At 35.3% G+C, this 22,467-nt stretch overlaps 2 protein-coding genes across 2 annotated transcripts; both read right to left on the reverse strand.

The window, feature by feature from the left end:
* Positions 1 to 2,527: 2,527 nt before the first annotated feature.
* LOC102838691 (olfactory receptor 2G6-like) lies at positions 2,528 to 3,466 on the reverse strand. The gene has a single exon (XM_006876082.1). It carries the CDS (start codon positions 3,464 to 3,466, stop codon positions 2,528 to 2,530), a length of 939 nt encoding a protein of 312 aa, XP_006876144.1.
* An 11,644-nt stretch (positions 3,467 to 15,110) lies between these two features.
* On the reverse strand, positions 15,111 to 20,804 carry GCSAML (germinal center-associated, signaling and motility-like). Its single transcript, XM_006876083.1, has 2 exons — positions 20,799 to 20,804; positions 15,111 to 15,353 (listed from the first exon to the last, which is right to left on the reverse strand). Exons 1-2 carry the CDS (start codon positions 20,802 to 20,804, stop codon positions 15,111 to 15,113), a joined length of 249 nt encoding a protein of 82 aa, XP_006876145.1.
* Positions 20,805 to 22,467: the final 1,663 nt, after the last annotated feature.

Below are 22,467 nucleotides of genomic sequence, written 5' to 3' on the forward strand. Positions count from 1 at the left end.
GCACTTGACCCAAGCCATGGTATTTTTCATAGCCTCATATGCATGGGAAAGCTGGACAGTGAATAAGGAAGACCATAAAAGAATTGATGCCTTTGAGTTATGGTGTTGGAGAAGAATATTAAAAGTGCCATGGGTTGCCAAAAGAACCATTTGGAAGAAGTGAAGCTAGAGTGCTCCTTGGAGGCCAATATGGCCAAACTTCATTTCTCATACTTCAGACATATTGTCAGGAGTGAGTAGTCGCTGGAAAAGGATATCATGTTTGGTAAAGTGGAGGGTCAGCAAAAAAGAGGAAGACCCTCAAGGAGATGGATAAACCAAGTGGCAGCAGCATCAATGGACTCAGCGTGGCAACAGTAGTGAGGTTGGCATAGGATTGGGCAGTGTTTCGTTCCTCTGTGCATAAGTTCACTATGAGTAGGTATCAACTTGATGGCATCTAACAACAGCAACAACAGCAAGCCATCAGTGGGTGGCTGCAGAAAAGTTTGCTCAGTAATACACTGTCTTAGTTTCAAAATAAAAAAGTCTAATCAAAACATTGACTTCCACAACAATCTGCTGGGCCAGTTAAATTTAAGACACATAGTTCAACTCACTGGTTATGACAACTAATTGTTAGAATTCTACGGAGTAATCTTGATAAATTTTCTCAAAAGACACATGACAATCACAGGAGTTTATTATGAAAAAGTTTTAAGAAACTTAAAATTAAAAATTATATTGGTGAAAAAAAAGGTTGTGCAGAGGAACACCCCCCTCCTCCTCACACCGCAACAATATACCTGCTCATTTTTCCAGTGTAGCAAGGGTTATCCTATGAGATTTTTGTTAGTAACCTTTACCCTATCCACCTTATATTCATGACAGTGTGACTTCAGACTTCTTTTTGTTCCCCAAACTAAAAAAACATATAAGAGGAACACAATATAAATTATTTGATGATGCCAATTTTATTGGAGGTATCCTAATGAAACTTATTACTGAGAAAAATTGACTACAGTCACCACTGATGACTCAGACATGTTTAAACACATTTTGCCATTTTGACACATAGAATTCTTTGGGGGTGGGTTGTAGTTTTTGGTAGTGGTGGTAAGTGTCTTTGAGTCTTTTAAGACTCAAAATGTTCCTATATAGTATTTCTGAGGCTTTAAATCTTTGCAGGAGCAGAAAGCCTCATATTTCTCCTGTGGAACAGCTTGTAGGCTTGAACGTGATCTTGTGATTCGCACTGCTGTGCCATGGAGTCCCCATGTTACCCCTCTCCCCCATATTAAGAAAGAAAATCAATTGTACATGACCGTCTTAAATTTTATTTTTGATGAGTACATAGCACTTTCTAATAGCCTCTCAAATATGATAAGATGATAAGCACATCTATAGAATATATTGGTAGTGATGATGAGAGAAAATAAATGAGTCACCCACAACCATATAAATGGCTAGAGGCAGAGCCAAGATAGTATCTTTAGCTTATCTCATTTTTCTTGTCCTTGTAGATTTGACATAACAATGACAGTTGTGAGGAGGAACCAGTTCCTGGAAAAAAATATCATGCTTGATAAAGTAGAGGATCAGTGAATAAAAGAAAGATGCCCAATGAAATAGATTGATACAGTGGGTGCAAAAATGGGCTCAAACATAACAACAATTGTGAGAATGGTGCAGACCAAGCAATGCTTCATTCTGTTGTTCTTTGGGACTGACTTAGTAGCACCTAACAACATATGTTATTATGTGCTGTGGAGTTGGTTCCAACTCATAGTGAGCCTGTACAGGGTTTCTGAGGCTGTAAATCTTTATGGGAACAGAAAGCCTCATCTTTCTCCCACGGAACATTTGGTAGTTTCGAACTGCTGACCTTGAGGTTCACAGCCCGATTCGTGACCACTATGCTACCAGAGCTCCTTAACAACATATATATATATATTGATATATAGAGTCCTGGTGTAGTGCTGTAGGACCACAGGTCAGTTTGAACCACAAAGAAAGTCAAAAGTTTGAATTTACCAGTCACTCAGAAACCCCACACAGGGTAATTATGAGGCTAAACCAACTCAATGGCACTTAACAACAACAAATATACATACACATAAACCTTCTTAAATTTTACTTTATACAATGTAAATATTGTTGTTGTTGTTATATGCCGTGGAGTCAGTTCCGACTCATAGCAACCCTGTACAGGGTTTCCAAGTCTGTAAATCTTTACGGGAGCAGAAAGCCTTCTTTCCCCCACAGAACCTCTGGTAGTTTCGAACTGCTGACCCTGAGGCTCACTGCCTGATTCCTAACCACTATGCTACCAGAGCTCCTTACAATGTATATATATATATATGGATATATGTATATACATACACATAGTACTTCAAAAAGTTCATTTAAAAGATTTAAAAGCTCTCCTGTGAACTTTTTGAAGTCCCTTCTTAGGCTATTTAGAAAAAAAAAAAAAGAGAGAGACATTACCATTTTTCAGAATTTAAAATATCTTATAATGTACCCTCCTTCATTAAGCCCTTCTCTATTAGCCTTTTTCTTTACTCTTTCCCTTCATCTTCCTCAGTGCACCTTTCATATCTTTATTTCGTAGTGTGTAGATGAAAGGATTTAGAGTTGGAGTGACAACACCATAGAATAAAGCCATGAACTTGTCCTGGTTCTGGGAAGTGGTAGGAGTGGGTTTCAGATACATGGCAGTAGCAGTGCCGTAGAAAAGGAACACCACCACCAAGTGGGAAGTGCAAGTCCCCAGAGCTTTCTGGCGTCCTTCAGATGCACTGATCTTCCACACAGCATGTGCAATGAAGCCATAGGAAATAAGAATGAGAGACAGGGGCACCAGGAGTAAAAATGCACTGACCAGGAAGAGCTCCATCTGATTGGCGGTGGTATCTACACAGGACAGTTTGAGGAGAACTGGCACTTCACAGAATACATGGTCTATGATATTCTGTCCACACAGGGGAACCTGAGTGATGAGCACAGTTTGCACTAAAGAATTAGTCAAACCAGTCAGCCAGGTCATGGCTGCTAATTGCAAACAGAAGCGTGGATGCATGATAATGGCATAGTGCAGAGGCTTGCATATAGCAGCATAGCGGTCAATAGCCATAACTGCAAGGAGGATGCATTCTGTGGAGCCCATTGCCAAGGCCACATAGAGTTGACCAACACAACCAACATAAGTGATCTTCTTCACTGGGCCCTTCAAATTGAACAACAGCTGGGGAACTGTACTTGTGGTGTAGCAGAGGTCCATGAAAGACAAATGACTAAGGAAGAAGTACATAGGAGTGTGGAGTCTGGAATCCAGAGAAGCTAAAATAATGATGGCCATATTGCCAAGTAAAGTCAGCAAGTAGAAAATCACAATGATAACAAAGAGGATCATCTCTAGCAAAGGATGACCAGAGAAGCCCAACAGGACAAATCCATTGAAAAAGCTGATGTTTGAGTTTACCATTACCTTTTATTGCCTTGTTACCAAGAGATAAACATGTTTCCTAAGTAGATATTTGATGTAAATAGAAATCTATAGTTCCAACATCTTTCTTGGATGTCCACTGAAGAGGCAATGAGAACATATTCCTGAGTTTCTTTTTTTTTTAATCCTTGAGCTGTAAATAAATATTACAAAACTTTAACTTTCATCCTGTTCTTATATTCACATCCTATATTATCAAGATACTGCCTTCCCTACTATTTTTCTCTTTCATTTATTTTATATACATCAACAATATGTATAATCACCACTTCTCATCCATTTCTTCCAAACATCTTTCTTATTTGAAAATTAACAATGCTCGTAGACTTCATTTGCCCTCACTCTTCTCTGTACTTCTTGGGCTCCCATTCCAAATGAGACTGAAAAGTTACATGGTTTCACTGTGTACATGTAATCAAAAGGGTGAAATTTCTGATTTTACTGTTGGACGTAGTCCCTAATTAGTGCATTATTCCATCAATACATTTTGCCTACAGTTTATTTTATGTTTTTATTCTACTCAATATCCTAAGTATATTGTCTTTCCTCTTGGTGTCCTGAAACTCATAAAGCTTGCAAACACCTCTGGATGGTAAATCAAATGAACTTGTATTATTTACATTTTGCCTCATTACTCTAACCAATGAACTATGTTAGTCACCACACATTTGTTCTTTAAATTATCCATTATGAAATTCTAAGCACTTTTACTCATCATCAACTATAACAACTTTTATCTTTGGCATATCAAATTTCAGTCTTCATCTTCCTCTCCCTTGGGGTCATTTTCAGTTTTTGATACTTATTTTCTGTTTTTTTTCTGGCAAGAATGCTCAATTTTTCATGTTACATGTCATCAATCAACTACTTTCTGATAACATCATGTCTACATCTCTATATGTTGCACATGTTTTGACACTGCTAATATATTCTGTGAGGCCACAACCTGTAGTGATGGGTTCCCATCACAATAAATATAGATGATAGATAGATAGATAGATCATAGATAGTAAAGCCTCCTGTTGTTCATGGATCTTGATTGAAAATTCAGCTTCATATTCAACCTCACCTTTTACCTCTCCTATCATACAGGATTGCTATGAGTTGGAACCAATTCAACAGCACATAATAACAATAACTTTGTTAACTAGCCCTGTCTCACTCTCATCACTTTGATTCAAATCTTTTGAATCAAATACATGGAATATAATTCATTGAAATGTAACACATTTCAATAATACACAATTCTAATTCATATCCTAATCAATGTGTCACTTTGAAATGCAAACCTTCTCAAAGTTACAACCTGTAGTATCATCTAAGTTCATAAAGATTTAGGTAAAAGTGGTTTTCATACATGCCTTTCTCTGTGAGCTTCTGTGTAGTATGTTTATCATACAATAACTTCCATATTCAATATTTAAAATATTCCTGTTAACTTTGCCATGTATATTGTAAGCATCTTGAAAGAAGGAGCAATCAGTTAATTTACAAGACTCCTCAACCAAGTTCTGAATATAAAAAAGAAAATGTATTGAAATATGGGATGATTGCTTACTTACATTTTCCAAAACTCAATTCACTATCCCTATTTATTTTTTTATTTACTTAAACACGAATGCCTTCCAGTTCTCACCCTTCTGATATCCTTTTTTTTTTTTGTAAGTTCTATTGTGTTAATCTCATCTGCATAAAAATATCTATTATCATCTTTAATATGACAGTTCAAAGTCACACAAACATATACACACAGTTCATATTTTATCTCCAGTCTCACATTTTGTCTACACTTAGTTAATTCCAAAAATAAAACATGAATGTAAAACTGGTGTCATTCTATTGTTCTTACTATTGAGTACACCATGGTAAACTATATATCATGAAATCAATTTACCTTATTTTTTTCTTCTGAACCAAGGCAAGGAACTCATAGATATTATGTCACAGATGTAGCTTTGCCAGAAGGTTCCATTTCTCAGTTTCTCATTGACAAAAAATAATTTCTTAGAAAACACTACAATGTAGAATAAAGAGAAAATGAAAGCACGTTAGGCCACTCTAAAATAAGTTATGCTAATTAATGAACATTGGCCTTTGAAAAGTTTCTCAATAACATTTTTAAGAAATTAATTTACCATTCCTGAAAATGTAATTTAATTATGATTATTTTTCTATAAAATAGCATGCCTACATCTCTTAAAAGAGTAGAGAATTACTTATAATGTTATGATTATGTACAAATAACACTTTTTTCAAGATAATATTTCTTCCTTATGGCAATTTTGGATCACTGTACAAAATTTGATTTAATCAATTTAAAGATGTGAAATATGAGTCTATAAAAACACTAAATCAAAATTGTATTCATCTCTCACTAATCTTATCAATGTTTTCATTGATTATTTAATAATTAATTATTAAGTGATTAGTTTTCTCCCCATGAGATTTATAGACATGCACATGCAGAGAAAATATGGGCATTAGTGACAGAGCAGTCTATGTCTTTTATTGGAGATTGAAAAGCAGACACCAGGAAAGAACAAATGCCTATGCTCCTAAAAAGAGTGGAGTCTGATTTTTGGTTTTTTCTTTTAATAAATTAATGAGCAAGGAAATCACTAAAGGTATATATAGTATGTTTACTTGGCTAAGGTCACTAGGGCAAAGAAGCAATTAATACCTGTATTCACCAGCATACAGTTAGCGAGTATGCACATAGGGGAAATAAATCCTGTAGGAAAGATAATTTTGTTGTTGTGCTCTTACTGGTTGCCAAGATATTATTTGCAGCTTTTAGTACAAATGAGATAGCCAAAGGGTACTTGGTATCATCTGTGTTTTAAAGTCACCATCCTTATCAAAATAAAATAAAATAAAAGCTCAGGATTCACCAATTACCCAAATCATTCTAAATAAATATATGAGACATGTGAATGGTCTTACTTGAAGGTGATGCTCAGGCATACATTATTATTATAAATTTATTGAAATTAGCTTTCTAAAAGTAACTAAAATAGTCAATGGAATTAATATGCAAATTAAACTTAATCACAGTACTGAAAATGAGAGACAAAAATTACCTCAAACAACATTGTAATATAACTTTTAGATCAGTTTAATTGGAAAATTATGGTGATGACCATACATGATCTTCTTCTCTAGGCTGTTGTTATTAAGTCCTGTTGAGTCAGTTCCAACACACAGTGACCCTATATAAGGTTTCTGAAGAGTCGCTGGTGAATTTGAACCACAATCTTGCAGTGCATATTGACCTTGAGGTTCAGTGCATTATCCTGCACATATAATCATGCCCTCACCCCACAAAAACTGGAAGATTATGTATAAAATAAAATATGGTGTGTTGAATACTATAAGTTACAGATTAGTTATGAACCGTTGTGTGTATGTGTGGGGAGGAACTATTCCATTTAGAATATCATCAATATACTTAAAACATTAAGGAATAACCTTGACAAAGACATGGTAGAACTTTTGATTAACAAATGCAAAACATTACTAAAGAAGACCTAAATACACCTAGACATATAGCACGTTCTTATATTGGAAGTTTCAATATTCTTATGACAGAAAATTGATCTATGTTATAGTTGTAGAGATTGTTATAGCTGTTGTTAGGTGGGAACAAGTCAGTTCTGACTCAGAGATCTCATGGACAATAGAACAATTCACTGTTCAGTCATGTAGCATCATCCCAATCTTGTTAAATTTGAGTCTATTGTTGCTGCCACTGTATCATTCTATTTCATTGGAGTTCTTTGTCTTTTTTGGTTGGCCCTCTACTTTATCAAGCATGATGTCCTTTTCCATAGACTGGTCACTCCTGAGAGCATGTACAAAGATATAAGATGAAATCTCACCATCTTGCTTCTAAGGAGTATTCTGGTTGTACTTCTTCCAAAACAGATTTGTTTGTTCTTTTGACAATCCATGTTACTTTCAATATTCAATGAAACACCATAATTTAAATGCATCATTTTTTCTTTAGTCTCTCTTATTCCTTGTTCAACTTTCACAGGCATATGAGGTTATTGAAAATACCATGACTTAGGTCAAATACACCTTAGTCCTCAAAGTGACATCTTTGCTCTTTTACACGTTAAAGAGGACTTTATCGGTAGATTTGCCCAATATATTGTCTGATTTTTTGACTGTTTCTTGCATGAACATTGTGTATCCAAGTAAACTTAAATCCTTGAAAACTTCAATCTAGTCTATGTTTACCATGAGATTGTTTATTGGTATGTTTGTGAGGATTTTTGGTTTCTTTACATAGAGTTGTAATCCTCACTAAAGGCTATCGTCTTTGATTTTCAGCAATAAGTACTTCATGTACTCTTTGCTTTCAGGAAGCAAGGTTGTTTAATCTGCATGTCCTAGATTGTTAAGCAGCCGTCCTCCAATCTGAATGTTCTTTTTCATATAGTCCAGCTTCTCTGATTATTTTCTCAGCATACACATCAAGTAAATATGGTTTAAGTATACAAACCTGAGTTGACCTAAATGATATGAATGGAGCAAAGCTTCCAGGACATACGTTTGCTGATGAGACTCAGCTCAAAATGACAAGAGAGGGTTGAAAACATCCATTAACAATTGAAATGGCATGTACAAAGTATTGTTGTTGTTGCTAAGTGCCGTCGAGTCGGTTCCGACCCATAGCGACTCTGTACAGGGTTTCCGAGGCTGTAAATCTTTACGGGAGCAGAAAAAGCCTCATCTTTCTCCCGCGGAGCAGCTGGTAGTTTCGAACTGATGACCTTGTGGCTCACAGCCCAATTCATAACCACAACGCTACCAGAGCTCCTTGTACAAAAGTATGAATCTAGTAAAATTGAAAGTTGTCAAATGAAATGGAATGCAAAATAACAATATCCTAGGCATTAATGAGATGAAATGGATTGGTATTGGCCACTTTCAGTTAGTCAATCAGAGGCGAACTATGCCAGGAACATAACATTGAAGAAGAATAGCATTACAATCATTCACAATCACTGTAAAAAAAAAAAAAAACAGAAAATAAAAACATTTCAGGAACTGTCTTGAAATACAATGCTGTCTGTGACAGGATAATATCTACACCCTCTACAGGGAAAACTTGTTAATACCACTACTATTCAAATTTATGCACCAACCACTAAAATCAGTGACTAAATTGACTAATTCTATCAAATTTTGCTACCTGAAATCAATCAAACATGAAAACAATGTGCAATAATAATTACTGATGATTGAAACACCTAGGTTGGAAACAAAGAAAAAGAATCAGTAGTTGGAATATATGGCCTTGGCAATAGAAATGATGCTGGATATCAGATGATAGAATTTTACAAGACCAATGACTTCATTGTAAATATTTTTTCAACAACATAAAGCGCAACTATGCATGTGAGCTTCATAAGATGGAGTACACGGGAATCAAATTGACTACATCCATTTTGAGGAGATGATGGAGAAGCTCATTATCACCAGACAGAACAAAACCAGGGGTAGACTGTGAAACAGATTATCAGTTGCACATATTCAAGTTTAGACAGAATCTGAAGAAAATGAAAACTTTATTAGAGCTAAAATACATTGAGTATGTTGTTGTTGTTAAGTGCCATCGAATCAGTTTCGACACATAGCAATCCTGTATAGGATTTCTGAGGAGCAGTTGGTGAGCTTGAACTACCGGCCTTGTGGTTCAAAGTGACTTGGCAGTCCAGCACATTGACCCATAGCATGACACCAGGACTCCAACATTAAGTAGATCCCACCTGAATTTAAAAACCATCTCAACAACAGATTTAATGCATTAGACACTAATAACCCAAGACAAGAAGAATTGTGGAACAACATCAAGAACATCATACAGGAAGAAAGAAAAATGCAATTGAAAAGACAGGAAAGAAATAAAAGACCAGAATGACTGTCAGAAGAGATTCTGAAATTTTCTCTTGAGCATACAGAAGTTAAAGCAGTAGGAAGAAATGAGGACATAAAAGAGCTGAACAGAAGATTTCAAAGGGCAGCTAGAGAAGACAAAGTCAAATACTATACTGAAATGCACAAAGACCTAGAAGTAAAAAACCAAAAGGGAAAAACATCAGCATTTTTCAGTCTGAAAGAACTGGAGAAAAAATACAAGCCTCAACTTGCAATAATGAAGGATTCTATGTGCAAAATATTGAATGATGCCGAACACATCAAAAGAAGATAGAAGGAATGCACAGGGTCATTGTCAAAAAATAAATGGTAGACGTTCAATCATTTCAAGAGGTAGTCTATGATCAAAACTAGTGATGGTAAAGGAAGAAGTCCAAGCTACACTGAAGGGACTGGAAAAAGACAAGTCTCGAAGAATTGATAGAATACAGATTGAAATCTTCCAAAAATCTGATGAGGGGCTCACTGAATAATGCCAATAAGTTTGTAAGGCCAACCGATTGGAAAAGGCCCATATTGTGCTCATTCCAAAGAGCCGTGACTCAGTGGAATGCAGAAATCATAATCAAACATTAGTATCATACACATGTAAAATTTTGCTAAAAATATTTTTAAAAGGGTTGCAACAGTACGTAGAAAGGGCACACATCTGCCAATGTTTTTTGTGTATGTGAATTATATATACATATATATGTATGGAGTCCTGGTGCAGCACTGTGGGTTAATGCACCAGACTGCAAAGCCGTTTGAACTATAAGGTCAGTGGTTAAAGCTCATCAGTCGCTCCTTGGAAACCCTACACAGGGTCCCTATGTGTCAGAACCGACTTGACAGCACTTAACAACAACATATGTATGTATATCAGATTTAATGCTAACATCAAGGAGGGAAGGTGAGAAATATTTCCTTAAAAGTTAATAAATAACATTCTAGCTATTTAAGATATTATTTCACTTTATTCTAGGAATTCTACCAATGGAAAGAAACAGGAAACTGAGGCACAAATATTAGAAATAGAGATAAATATTTTTATCTGATGATAACAGCATAGTTTATGTACACAATTCATGAAAATCTATTAGAATCATTGAGACTATTCAGTAAAGTGGCTGATTTTAAAATGCATAGAATCTAATAAATGAATTCTATTTCAATCAGAAAATTCAAGAATTTTTATTTAAACACTTCTTAAAACCAGTAATGAACTTAAAATATGCAAAATAATTTTTTTTGGTGTTGTTGCGAAGTGCCATTGAGTTGATTCCAACTCATAGTGACCCTGTATAGTGTTTCTTAGGAGCAGTTTAGAGGTTTGAACCACTCACCTTGTGGTTAATGAGTGGTCCAGTGCTTATCTAGCAGCACCACACCAGGACTCCATTGTTTGCAAACATAGCAATATAACTAATATACCTGGAGTAAATAGGCATTACTACACCACAGCCTGAAAATTACTTAGCACTTACTTTAGTCTAGTTTTATAATCTGTATGGAGTGCAGTTCCCTATCTTCAAATAGAAAGAGGCTTCCTAACCTCAGGGATTAACTGCAGAGTCTATCTGGAAACATCTGACTCACAGATAATAAAAATTTTAAACAACTTAAATTGCTTTAAGGAGGAAAAGCAACTATACTTTACATAATTTTTTTTTCTTATATAAAAACATCTTTAGTAAAAACAAAGAACTAATTTAAAATTAGTTAGAAATCTTCTCCTGCCTTTTAATTCATAACATTCTCCCGCTGGGCTGCTATTGAACAAGCTTTTGTTGTTATTGTTAAGTGCCAGTACATTGAGTCAGTTCTGACTCATAGTGACTCTGTATAGAGTTTCCAAGGAATGACTGGTGGGTGAGTTCCAAGGAATGACTGCTGGGATTGAACTGCCAATCTTGTGGTTAGCAATCCAGTGCTTATCCTCTAGCACCACACCAGGACTTTAGTATTGTTTAAAATTTTATGAAGACAGTATAAAACTATAAACTTCGTGTAGTACATGAATTAATGAAAACACATCATTTTTACTTTAACATGCACTTTTAATATAAAGATATTGATTTCTCATAAATTCATTTATATATCATATAAACTCTTAGTTATTCCACAGCTTATAATGATTCTCAGATTTCAAAATCTCTTTGCAGTACAGTTTATACCAAAGAAAGATCTGCAACCTATCTTACATTAATCAAAATTATAATTGTCATTGTTACAACAATAAGAAAAGACACTGGAAAAATAAATTGTGTATTAACCACATAATAGAACACTTTTGTTGTTGTTAAATGTCATTGAGTCCATTCTGACTCATAGCAAACCTATATAAGGTTTCTGAGGAGTGGCTGGTGGATTTACAGGGCCAACCTCATAGTTAGCGTTCCAGTGCTAATTCTACAACGTCACACAAGGGTTCCATGCAGCCATAAATTAATTCATTCCCAATGTATTCATAGCCAACTAGATTGATTTTTAGTAGGAAGTGCCAAATTTTTAAAGATTTTATGATATATAATATTAAAGCTCATTCTATGAAATTCCCCTTCCATTCAACTATACTACTTCATTATACACACTCACGCCATTTAACTCATGTGTAGCCACATAACTTGATTTGTGCATGAAGTATGAGAGGAAGTGACATTTACCATTTCCACTAGAAGGTCTAAAAACAAGCTCATGGTATGCTATGCTCACCCTTCTCTCTGTCATGATGGCAAGTAATACTTTAGACAGAGGCTGCTCAGGAAAGTGGAAGCACAGTGTATTAGAGATGCAACACAATTCATTAAAATTCTCAGCAAGTTTTTCCTATTAATTTTCAAGCTCATTTAAAAATCTTTATGGAATGTAAAGACCAAGAAGAGTCAAACATTTGTGAAAAAGTTAGAAGGCTCAAATTACCTAATCTCAAAATTTACTATAAAGACCGTGTCTGATTTAAATAATGATAAAAAAAAATAGAATTCAAAGTAGACCTGTAAAAAAAAAAGATTGCTTACTTCAACAAAGATGTTAAAGAACAATTTTTGTTTTCTGTTTTATCAACAAATCCATAAAACAATTTTCTGAGAGTTTTTTTTTCAACAAATGTTGAAAAACTAAATACCAATACAGAAGAATGAGAATTTAGACCCTTAGATCATTACAGATATTAACTTGAAATGGAAAATAGCATTTAAAGCTAAATTAATGCTGTAAAACTTAGAAGAAAGCATAAGAAATAACTTTTACAAACAGGGTAATCAGAACTTTCTTCAACGTGGCACAAAAGCATAAAAGTAAAAAAAAAAAAAAGATTGATCAGACTTTACCAATATTAAAAAATACCTTCTTTTCTAAGAAACACTATTAAGAAAACGAGAAAGCCCAGGAAAATGCTTGATTTAACAATGGCAATGCAGTGGATAAGAATTATTCAGAATAAGCAGACATCCTGATAAAATATCACTAGTACCAGACTAAAAATTCCCAGAAATCTGGGAGTAGTAGAAGTAAACAAAAACTTGTCAATGACAACTAACATGCAAAAAGTACATGAGCTAGTGTAGGATGTGCTCCATCTTTAACATTCCAGGGTAGTCACATTCTACACTACAGCTAGTAGGTATATGGCGCCAAAAAGCATGGAGAGTCAGATGTGCAGGAACTCTAGCATTGAAATGCCATTGAGCAGGTAGGAGCTGAGTACTCAGTAGACATTGTGAAAAGTGAGGCTGGTAGTATAGTAGATTACGAGCTGAGTTGCTAACCACAAAGTTAGTAATTCAGATATACCAATCACTCCATGGGAGAAAGATGAGGCTTGCTGCTCCTGTAAAGATTTATAGATGTGGATCTAACAAAGGCATTGCATTCAATATATACAAATAATTCTTATTGTTGTTAAACATTATCGAGCTGTTTCTGACTCATAGCAGCCCTGTATAGAATTTCTGAGGCTGTAAATCTTTGAGGAAGCAGAAAGCATCAACTTTCTCCCATGGACCAGCCAGTGGGCTCAAACCACTAAACAACACTTACAAATTAACTATAAGATGACAAATGATTTGAATAATTCACAAACAAAATTAATAAGTCATAAACACATGTATACTAAACATTAAAGCATGTTTTATATCACTAATAATTTGGTAAATTAAAATAAAAACTAATGAATCACCATTGCCCATTCATTATTACTGCTATTGTTAGTTGTTGTTGATCATGTCAATTCCATTGGGTGCAAGGTAGAATTGCTTCATCAGGCTGGGATCTTTTAGAAACTGAACCCATCTTATCTTCCAAAGTATGACTGGGTAGGTTTGAATCACCAACCACTTGTCCAGTAGTTGAGCACCTAACGATTTGTACCAACCAGAGACTCCACACACCTATTAGAGTGTTATTATTATTATTATTAAAATATTGGAATGACTAAGTTTAGTGATGATGTTAGTGGTAAGGATATGGAACAACTTCAATTCACATACATTGTTGGTAGGCTTAAAAATGGCACAGCCACTTGGGAGCACAGTTTATCACGTGCTTATAAAGTTAGGCATATTTTTTTACATTGCAGGACAATGAATAAATAAGACCAAAGAAGAATTGATACAATTTGAATTACAGTGTTGGCAAAGAATATTGACTATACATACCATGGATTGCCAGAAAAACAAGCAATCTGTCTTGGAAGAAGTACAGCTATATGTCACTTTGGAAATGTTATCAGGAGTATATAGCATCATGTTAGAAGACAGGCATCAATCCCTGGAGAAGGACACTACATTTGGTAAAGTAGAAGGAGACCCTCAGTGAGACGTATTGACATAGCGGCTGCAGTAATGAGCTTAAACATAGAAAGGATTGTGAAGATGGTTAGGGAGTGGAAAGCATTGTGTCCTGTTGTGCATAGGGGTCCTATCAGTCAGAACCAACTGAACAGTACCTAACAATAACAGCAAGATAGTACAGACTATTCAACAAAATTCATAGCAGTTTTATTGGTAACACCAAGAACTATAAATACCGCACAAGACCATGAATAAGCGATTAGATAAACACATTATGGTATATTCATACAGCATCATACTACTCAGCAATATAAAGGTGTAAATACTGATACAAGATTTAAATGGGTGAATCTAAAAAAAGGGGGGGGGGGCTGTTTGAAAAAAAAACAACTTATCCCCATAATTAAATATCAAATGAGAAAAAGTTCCCTGAATGGATTATACCTGAAAAAAAAAAAAAAAATACTGAGAGTGGTGATATTGCATTAGAAATTGGGAGGGCAGAAATGAGAACAGAAGATTCTAGGGTATGCTAGAGGTCTTCAAAAAGTTTGGGAAAAATAAAATTAAAAGATAATGAAATTTTTCCATGAAATTTTGAAGCCGCCTTATGTATCTGTAGATGCTTCTTGTCCTAGGAAGATTTTCTGTTTTCTTCATGCCCTCAAAACTTACAAATGAAAATATGTAGAATATTCTATGTCATCATGTCAATTTACATAGTTCACCCTATACCACAGAGATTTCATGTTTGAATGACCAAGTCAATACTGCAAACTTATGTCATTTCTCACTTCTCACCAGGGCTGTGTGTTTCAGGAACTGCTGAGAGATAAAAATTCACCTGGAATCCCTCATTTATCACCTTTGTTACATGGAAGAGGATGAGGCAACATAAAGGGTTTCTAGTTAGGCAGCACAAGTTCATAATCATGCTCATGGGTGCTGGAAGAAGGTCTGACAACACAAGTTGTCCTGAGAAGGGCATATTCTGTTTCTGACCCATCTCTAAATAGTATCATTCTCTTCGTGTTGGAATCAATGTTCTCATAACCATCATCAGTGGAGCTCAGAGAGGATCTTCGATAGCAGTTATGATTAATGATAGTGTAGCAAACTTCTTCTGAACCATTTTCATCTCCATTTTCCTGTCAAGCACAAGGAGAAAAGAAATCAAAGATAAGAATCATCCATCAAAGTTGAGCTGTGTCCCCTCTTTTTTTCTGTATGGAGAAATGGAGCTCTTGCAAAGGCCCTGGTGTTTTGAGACATCATTTTAGCATCTAGAGAAGAGTAGTCATACACTTTAGGTCATAAGATTGATAAACAATATATGCAACGATAAGAAACCAATAAGTAAGTTATATAGAATATATTATAAGATAAAATGCTACCAATAAATTTTAGAATTTAACTAAAGTTTCAACATTATAGGTAGTCAAAGTGAAAAAAATTAAAACATCAAACTTGTTGTTGTTGTTAGGTGCCATTCAGCTGATACTGACTTACAGCAACAGAATGAAGCACTGCCTGGTCCTGGACAAAACTCACAATCACTGCCACACTTGAGCTCATGGATGTTGCCACTCAGGTCAGAGTAAAGAGGGAGACCCCTAATGAGATGGACTGGCACAGTGGCAGCAGTAATGGGATCAAACATAGCAACAATTGTTAGGTTGATACAGTACTGAGCAGTGTTTCATTCTGTTGTGCATAAGGTCGCTTTGAGTCCGTACTGACTCGATGGCATGTAACAAAAACAAGAACCATGATAGTAGTTGAAGGGATAATAAGTCACTGGCTATAGCTTAGATATATCCTAACTTTGGTGAAAGAGAAAGTCCCCAAAGCATGATGGAAACAGGGAACACACTTGGGTGAGCAAAAGATTTAGAGACAATAAGTAAATAATGTTATATATACAATCCATCAATATGGTGATTTATGAGTAAATATTTAGATAGACACACAGGCTGAACATACATGAGAGTGAGAGTAGTACTATACCCTGTAATTCACCATTATAAATAGGTTTGTGGTTGCTGTTAAGTGCTGTCAAATCTGTTTTAACCCATATCCATCCTCTGCAGGGTTTCCAAGGACCACATAGTGGGTTGAACTGCTAGCCTTGAGGTTAGCAGTCCAGTGTTTACTCCACAGTGCTACACAAGGACTCCAATACATTGGTTAGACAGAGAATATCTCTGCGTGAGTATTTACCTTTGTTGCCAATATATCTTTGAATATATTTCAGGATACAGTGGACAAATTTATGAAAACTTGTTGCTGTTGTTGTTAGGTACCATCAAGTCAGTTACAATGCATAGCCACTCTATGCACAACAGACACAACACTAACTGTTCTTGTGCCATCTTCACAACAGCTGTTACATTAGAGTCCATTGTTGCTTCCATGATGTCAATCCATCTCCTTGGGGTTCTCCCTCTTCTTTGCTGACCCTCTACTCTACCAAGCATGGTGTTCCTCTCTAGGGAGTAGTCCCTGCTGATAATATGTCCAAAATACAACTGACAAAGATCTGCCATCCTGTACTTTTGTTGCTTCCTTCATCATTCAATACAGCAGCCTTCAATACCACAAGTAGAGGTTTGAATTTTTGCTTCAGTTCTTTTAACTTTAGAAATGCTGAGCATGTTCTGCTCTTGATTTTCAGACTCCAGGTCTTTACACACATGTTAATATAATAAATTAAAGTGGGATATAGTTAAGGTAATATTTTGGCTTTTGAGGACTTGTTAAATTTTCTTCAGCTTCAGTGTGAACTTGCAATTGATAGTTTGTTTTGTAGTCTGTACCTGGTTTTGTTTTGGCTGATGAAATTGAGCTTCTCTGGCTTGAAGGCACTTAACAACAACAACAACAACAACATGTGTTCCAAAAGATAGAGTCAATTTGATTCTGCATATTCCATCTGGTTAGGTCCATGTGTATAGTCTCCTTTTATGTTATTGAATAAATGTATTGGCAAACAATAAGTCATTGGTCATGCGATCTCCAGTATCATTTCTATCACCAAGATCATATTTTCCAACCACCGATCCTTCCTCTTTTTGTTTCCAACTCTTGCATTTCAATCAACAGAAATTATCAATGAATCTTGATTGCATGTTTGATGAATTTCAGACTGAACAAGTTGGTAGAATTCTTCAACTTCATCTTCATTGGCTTTAGTGGTTGGTATGTGAATTTAAATGATAGTGGTATTTACTTGTCTTCCTTGTAGCTATCATCCTGTCACAGACAGAAATGTACTACGCGATGGATTTTGAAATTTTTTTTTGACAATGAATGTAACAGTATTCCTCTTGAATTTTTGCCCCAGCATAGTAAATCATATGATTGTCTAATTCAAAATGACCGATACCATGCCATTCCAGCTCATGGATGCCTAGGATATCAATTTTTATGCATTCCATTTTATTTTTAGTGACTTCCAAGCTCCCAAGATTCATACATCATAAATTCCACATTTCAATTATTAATGGACATTTGCAGCTATTTCGTCTCATTTTGAGTTGTTCTTCATCAGAAAATGAAGGTTTCAAAAGCTTTGCTCCATCCATGCCATTTAGGTCAATTCTTCTTGAAGGAGGCAGCTCTTCGCCAGTCCTGTTTTGAGTGCCTTCCAACCTGAAAGGCTCATCTTCAGACACTATATAATGGTCCACTGTTATCCATAGGTTTTCAGTGATTAACCATACAGAAGTAGTCTGCTTATCCTTTTTCTTACTCTGTTTTAATCTGGAAGCTCTACTGAAACCTGTCCATCATGGGTGACCCTGCTGGTATTTGAAATACTGATGCCATAGCTTCCAGCATTAAAGCAACACACGAGCCACCACAGTACGACAAACTGGCAGATGAGTGGTGGCTATGTCCTTTAGTCACACTTTAGGTCTGCAAATTAACTCACCCTATTTATTCAGTTTCATTCACATGATAGACAAGTGGAGCTGTAACACTACTGAAGTATCTATACTTTGGAATTATCACTGATTTGAGATCAAAAGGGCAACATTTGCCTCAGGAGAAATTACATAAGGGTTTGGAGAAAACGGAATAATAGAATCAGGAGATACAGGGAGTAGGACAAGTGATGCCTCATTGTAGGGATTGCAATGAAAGAAACAAAATGTGTTAGAATTCTTGAGTCAAAATTGATATGTTTGTAAATCTGCACCAAATTACAATAAAAAGTTAAAATAAAGTAAAATAGGTGACTTCAGTGGTGTTAGAAATTTATCAGCTAAATAGATTTCAATTTGTGATTTTTTTTTGCATTTTTAATGAAAATTACCAATAAAATTATTTAAAATATGAAATACTTGTATGAATGCATTCAGGAATTGTAAACAAAGAAAGACTTACAGATATCTGGAAGCAAACTGCCTGTATTTTGGCATTTATCAGAGTATATAATGAAATTTGATTACCTGATTAGAAGTACATGAAACTTTTCCACCTAGATGATAAAAACAGGAGAGAAAAGTAAGAATTTTGGACCTTGACAGTTTGGGGAAAAGGGGAAAGATATGTAAAATTTTATTCATATTCATCACCTGAAATTATGCCTTCCTGGCATTTCCAATCATGTGTAAAAGAACATACACCAAGTCTGTTAAAAAGTGGTTTTGGGTACTAGGTAATAATTTAAGAAACATCTTCTGTAAAGACATCACAACAAAATCATATAGTATTCATACTTCAGGAAGAACAATCAATATAGGTACAGAGATCACAACAGTTACTATTTGAAATGAAAGTCAAATGTACACATTCAAGTAGATTAAATTATGCATATTATGCAACATTGCTGTTGTGATTGTTAGTTGCTGCTTTGACTAGAGAATTTTGTAATCAAGCTATCTTATCCTGCTTGCCACACCAATTGAACAAACCAGTCCAAGATCACCCACCTCTGATGCTAAATTAAAAGGTGAATCTCATTCTATATGCATTATTTGGAAATTTTGGCTTCCTTTCCCTGGCCAATTCAACCCCAGCCGTTATAGTTCATCCCTAGATATTAGCAGCTAATTCATCCTAGCTATTCAGGACTAGGTCAAAGTGTACCAACAGAAAGCACAGTGTTCCACATGGCTCCCTGAGCTCCAGATAAGTGAACCCTAGACTTTACTGCTTTTCTTTACCACCTCAGTGTCCTAGTCTTAAATTCAGAAATTTACATGTCACCCTCCACTTTAGACTAATAAGCCCCACTACTTCCCTTCGGTCAAATAATTCACTGAAATTATTTACAAAATTTATGAAAATACCATATATGCAATAACTTTAATAACAGAAACATAAACACAAACATATATGCTGTTGTAGTTAAATGCTGTCAAGTCAGTTCTGACTCATAGCAACCATGTATAGTAAACTCAATGATGATTCTTTGCAAAATCTTAGAATATAATTGCAAAATTAAACAGACACTGTAAAACAAAAGTTAAGAATAGTTTACCATTATTCACAAATAAAAAGCAATGTACAAAACACATATTTCAAGTACAAGCTACACTACATGATACACATTGGACAGTTAATAGCAAGGTTTTTGTTGTTGTTGTTGTTGTTGTTGTTATATGCGTTCCAGTTGAGTCTGACTCATAGTGACCCTTTATAGGGTTTATGAGGAGCAGTTGGTGAGCTTGAACTGCCAACCTTGCAGTTCAAATCGACCTTGCAGTCCAGCACATTAACTAGCCCTCAACACACTCACCAATGCTCTTCATAAACCCTATACAATCTCTATGAGTCAGAACCAACTAGATGGTACTTCACAACAATAACAAATATATACCATATCTTACATATATATCTTTATAAAAGTATGTAATTATTTAATTCAATAAATGCTTACATTTTTATTTTTTTAATCATTAAACTGAAATAATTCTGTATCAGGGGTCCTGGTGTGGTGCTGTGGATTAATGCACCAGATTGTAAAGCCATTTAAACTGTAAGGTTGGTGGTTCAAGCTAACCAACTTCTCCTTGGAAACCCTATACAGAGTCGCTATGAGTCAGACTTGACTAGAACGCACCCAACAAAAACAACAAAATTCTGTAGCATGAATATAGTTCTATTATAGAATTGGTGAAAATGCTTTGGAGAACATAAAGGATATGAAGTAATAAAATAAATAAATTGGGTCAAGTGGTTGAACCTAGTGGTATCTAAAATGTTAAAATATTTGGGAACAATTAGATTAAGTCTCAGATTGAAAACATGGAACATGCTATGACTATACTACTGGCGAATTGATCTAATATACTGAGAAGTCTTCTTAAATGTGTTGGAGCATTAACTAGGAAAGAATATGAGTGCTAGAATCAGATTAGGAATATTTAAAAAGAATTTATGATTAAAGCAATTACCTCGAATCCCAGCTTAAAATAAGACTGTCTTGTCATATGAGGCCCTGTATTTAGTCCTGTATAATGAGGCTCTTCTTTCCTTATTTGAAAACTCTAGAAGAAAAACTCATCGAGCAAAGGAAATCCAGATATTTTCCAAGACCACTTCATTACATTCAGATTGAAAATAAGAACAAGATTCAAACATACCGTCATAATAGGGTGGCTTATACCACAAAGTAATATTTATCCCACAAAACTTGCAATTTGACAAAATCCATTAAATAGAAGGGTGAATTCACCAGTAGGGTGTGGTTTTTGAATAAATTCCATGGATCCTATACTGAGGAGGAAAACATGTATTTCAGAGAATTGAGTATCTTGACATTAGGGCAATTTCCAGAAAGTCTTGACTGAAGGTGCAAGCTAACAGAGCTGAAAGTGATTCTAGTTAAACTTGAGTTGTAATCTAGAAATAAGCCTGAATCATGGCCTATATTAAATAATATTAATGCCCCAGGAAATATTAGTTGCCTACTGCTGCTTTTAGAGATCATCTCAAGAACATTTGATGCATTAGACACTAATGAAAGAAGAGCAGAAGATTGCTGGGATGGCATAAAGAAAATCATAGAGGAAAACAGCAAAATTACATTAAGAAGACAAAAAAAGTTAGAAAAGACCAAAATGGAGGTCAGAAGAGACTCAAAAACTTGCTCTTCAGCATAGAGATGCTAAAGCAAATGGAAGAAATGAGGAGGTAAAGAGCTAAACGGAAAGTTTCAACGAGCAGCTTGAGTAAACAAAGTCATGTATTATAATGAATGTGCAAAGACCTGGAGTTAGAAAACTAAAAGGGAAGAACATGCTCACCATTGCTCAAGCTGAAAGAACTGAAGAAAACAGTCAAGCCTTGACTTGAAATAGTGAAGGATTCTATGGGCAAAACTGAGTCCTGGTGTGGCACTGTGGGTTAATGCACTGGACTGCAAATTCAGTTTGAACTGCAAGGTTGGTGGTTCAAGCTCACCAGCTGCTCCTTAGAAACCCTAAACAGTGTCACAATGGGCAGAACAGACTCAATGGCACTTAACAACAACAACATGGGCAAAATACTGAATGATAAAGAAATCACCACATAAAAGATGGAAGGACTACACAGAGTTACTGAATCAAAAATAAATGGTTGATGTTCACTCATTCCAAGAGGTTGCATATGATCGATACTGAAGGAAGAAGTCCAAGGTGCACTGAAAGCATTGGCAAGTGTTTCAGGATTGATGAAATAAACATTGAAAGCTTTCAGCAAACAAATGCAGCACTGATCATACACATTCATCTATGCCAAGAAATTTAGAAGATGGATTCCTGGCCAACTGATTATAAGAGATCCATATTGGTGTCTCTTCTACAGAGAAGTGACACAATAGAATGTGGAAATCATTGAACAATATCATTAATATCACATGCAAATAAAATTTCACTCAAGATAATAAAAAAATGTCTATGACACAAATTTGACAGGAAACTGCCAGAGATTCAAGCTAGATTCAGACTAAGATGTGGAAGAATCCCTATCATTGCTGACCTCAATTGAATCTTGGCTGAAAATAGAGAATACCAGGAAGATGCTTATTGTAGTTGTTAGGAGCCATCGAGTTGGTTACTACTTAATAGTGACCCTATGCAGAACAGAACACGATACTGCTGATATGACCATCCTTACCAACATTGTTACACTTGAACACATTGCTGCTGCCACTGTGCCAATCAACCTAGTTGAGGTCTTCCTTTTTTCACTTACTCTTTACTTTATCAAGCATGATGTCTTCCTCCAGGCATTGGTCATTCCTGATAATATGTATGAAATATGAGAGTC

Source organism: Chrysochloris asiatica, unplaced genomic scaffold, assembly GCF_000296735.1.
Source record: "Chrysochloris asiatica unplaced genomic scaffold, ChrAsi1.0 scaffold00352, whole genome shotgun sequence".
Lineage (NCBI taxonomy): Eukaryota > Metazoa > Chordata > Mammalia > Afrosoricida > Chrysochloridae > Chrysochloris > Chrysochloris asiatica.

Coding starts and splice junctions, on each gene's coding strand:
- LOC102838691 (XM_006876082.1), bottom strand. CDS start 3,466: ATGGTAAACTCAAACATCAGCTTTTTCAATGGATTTGTCCTGTTGGGC.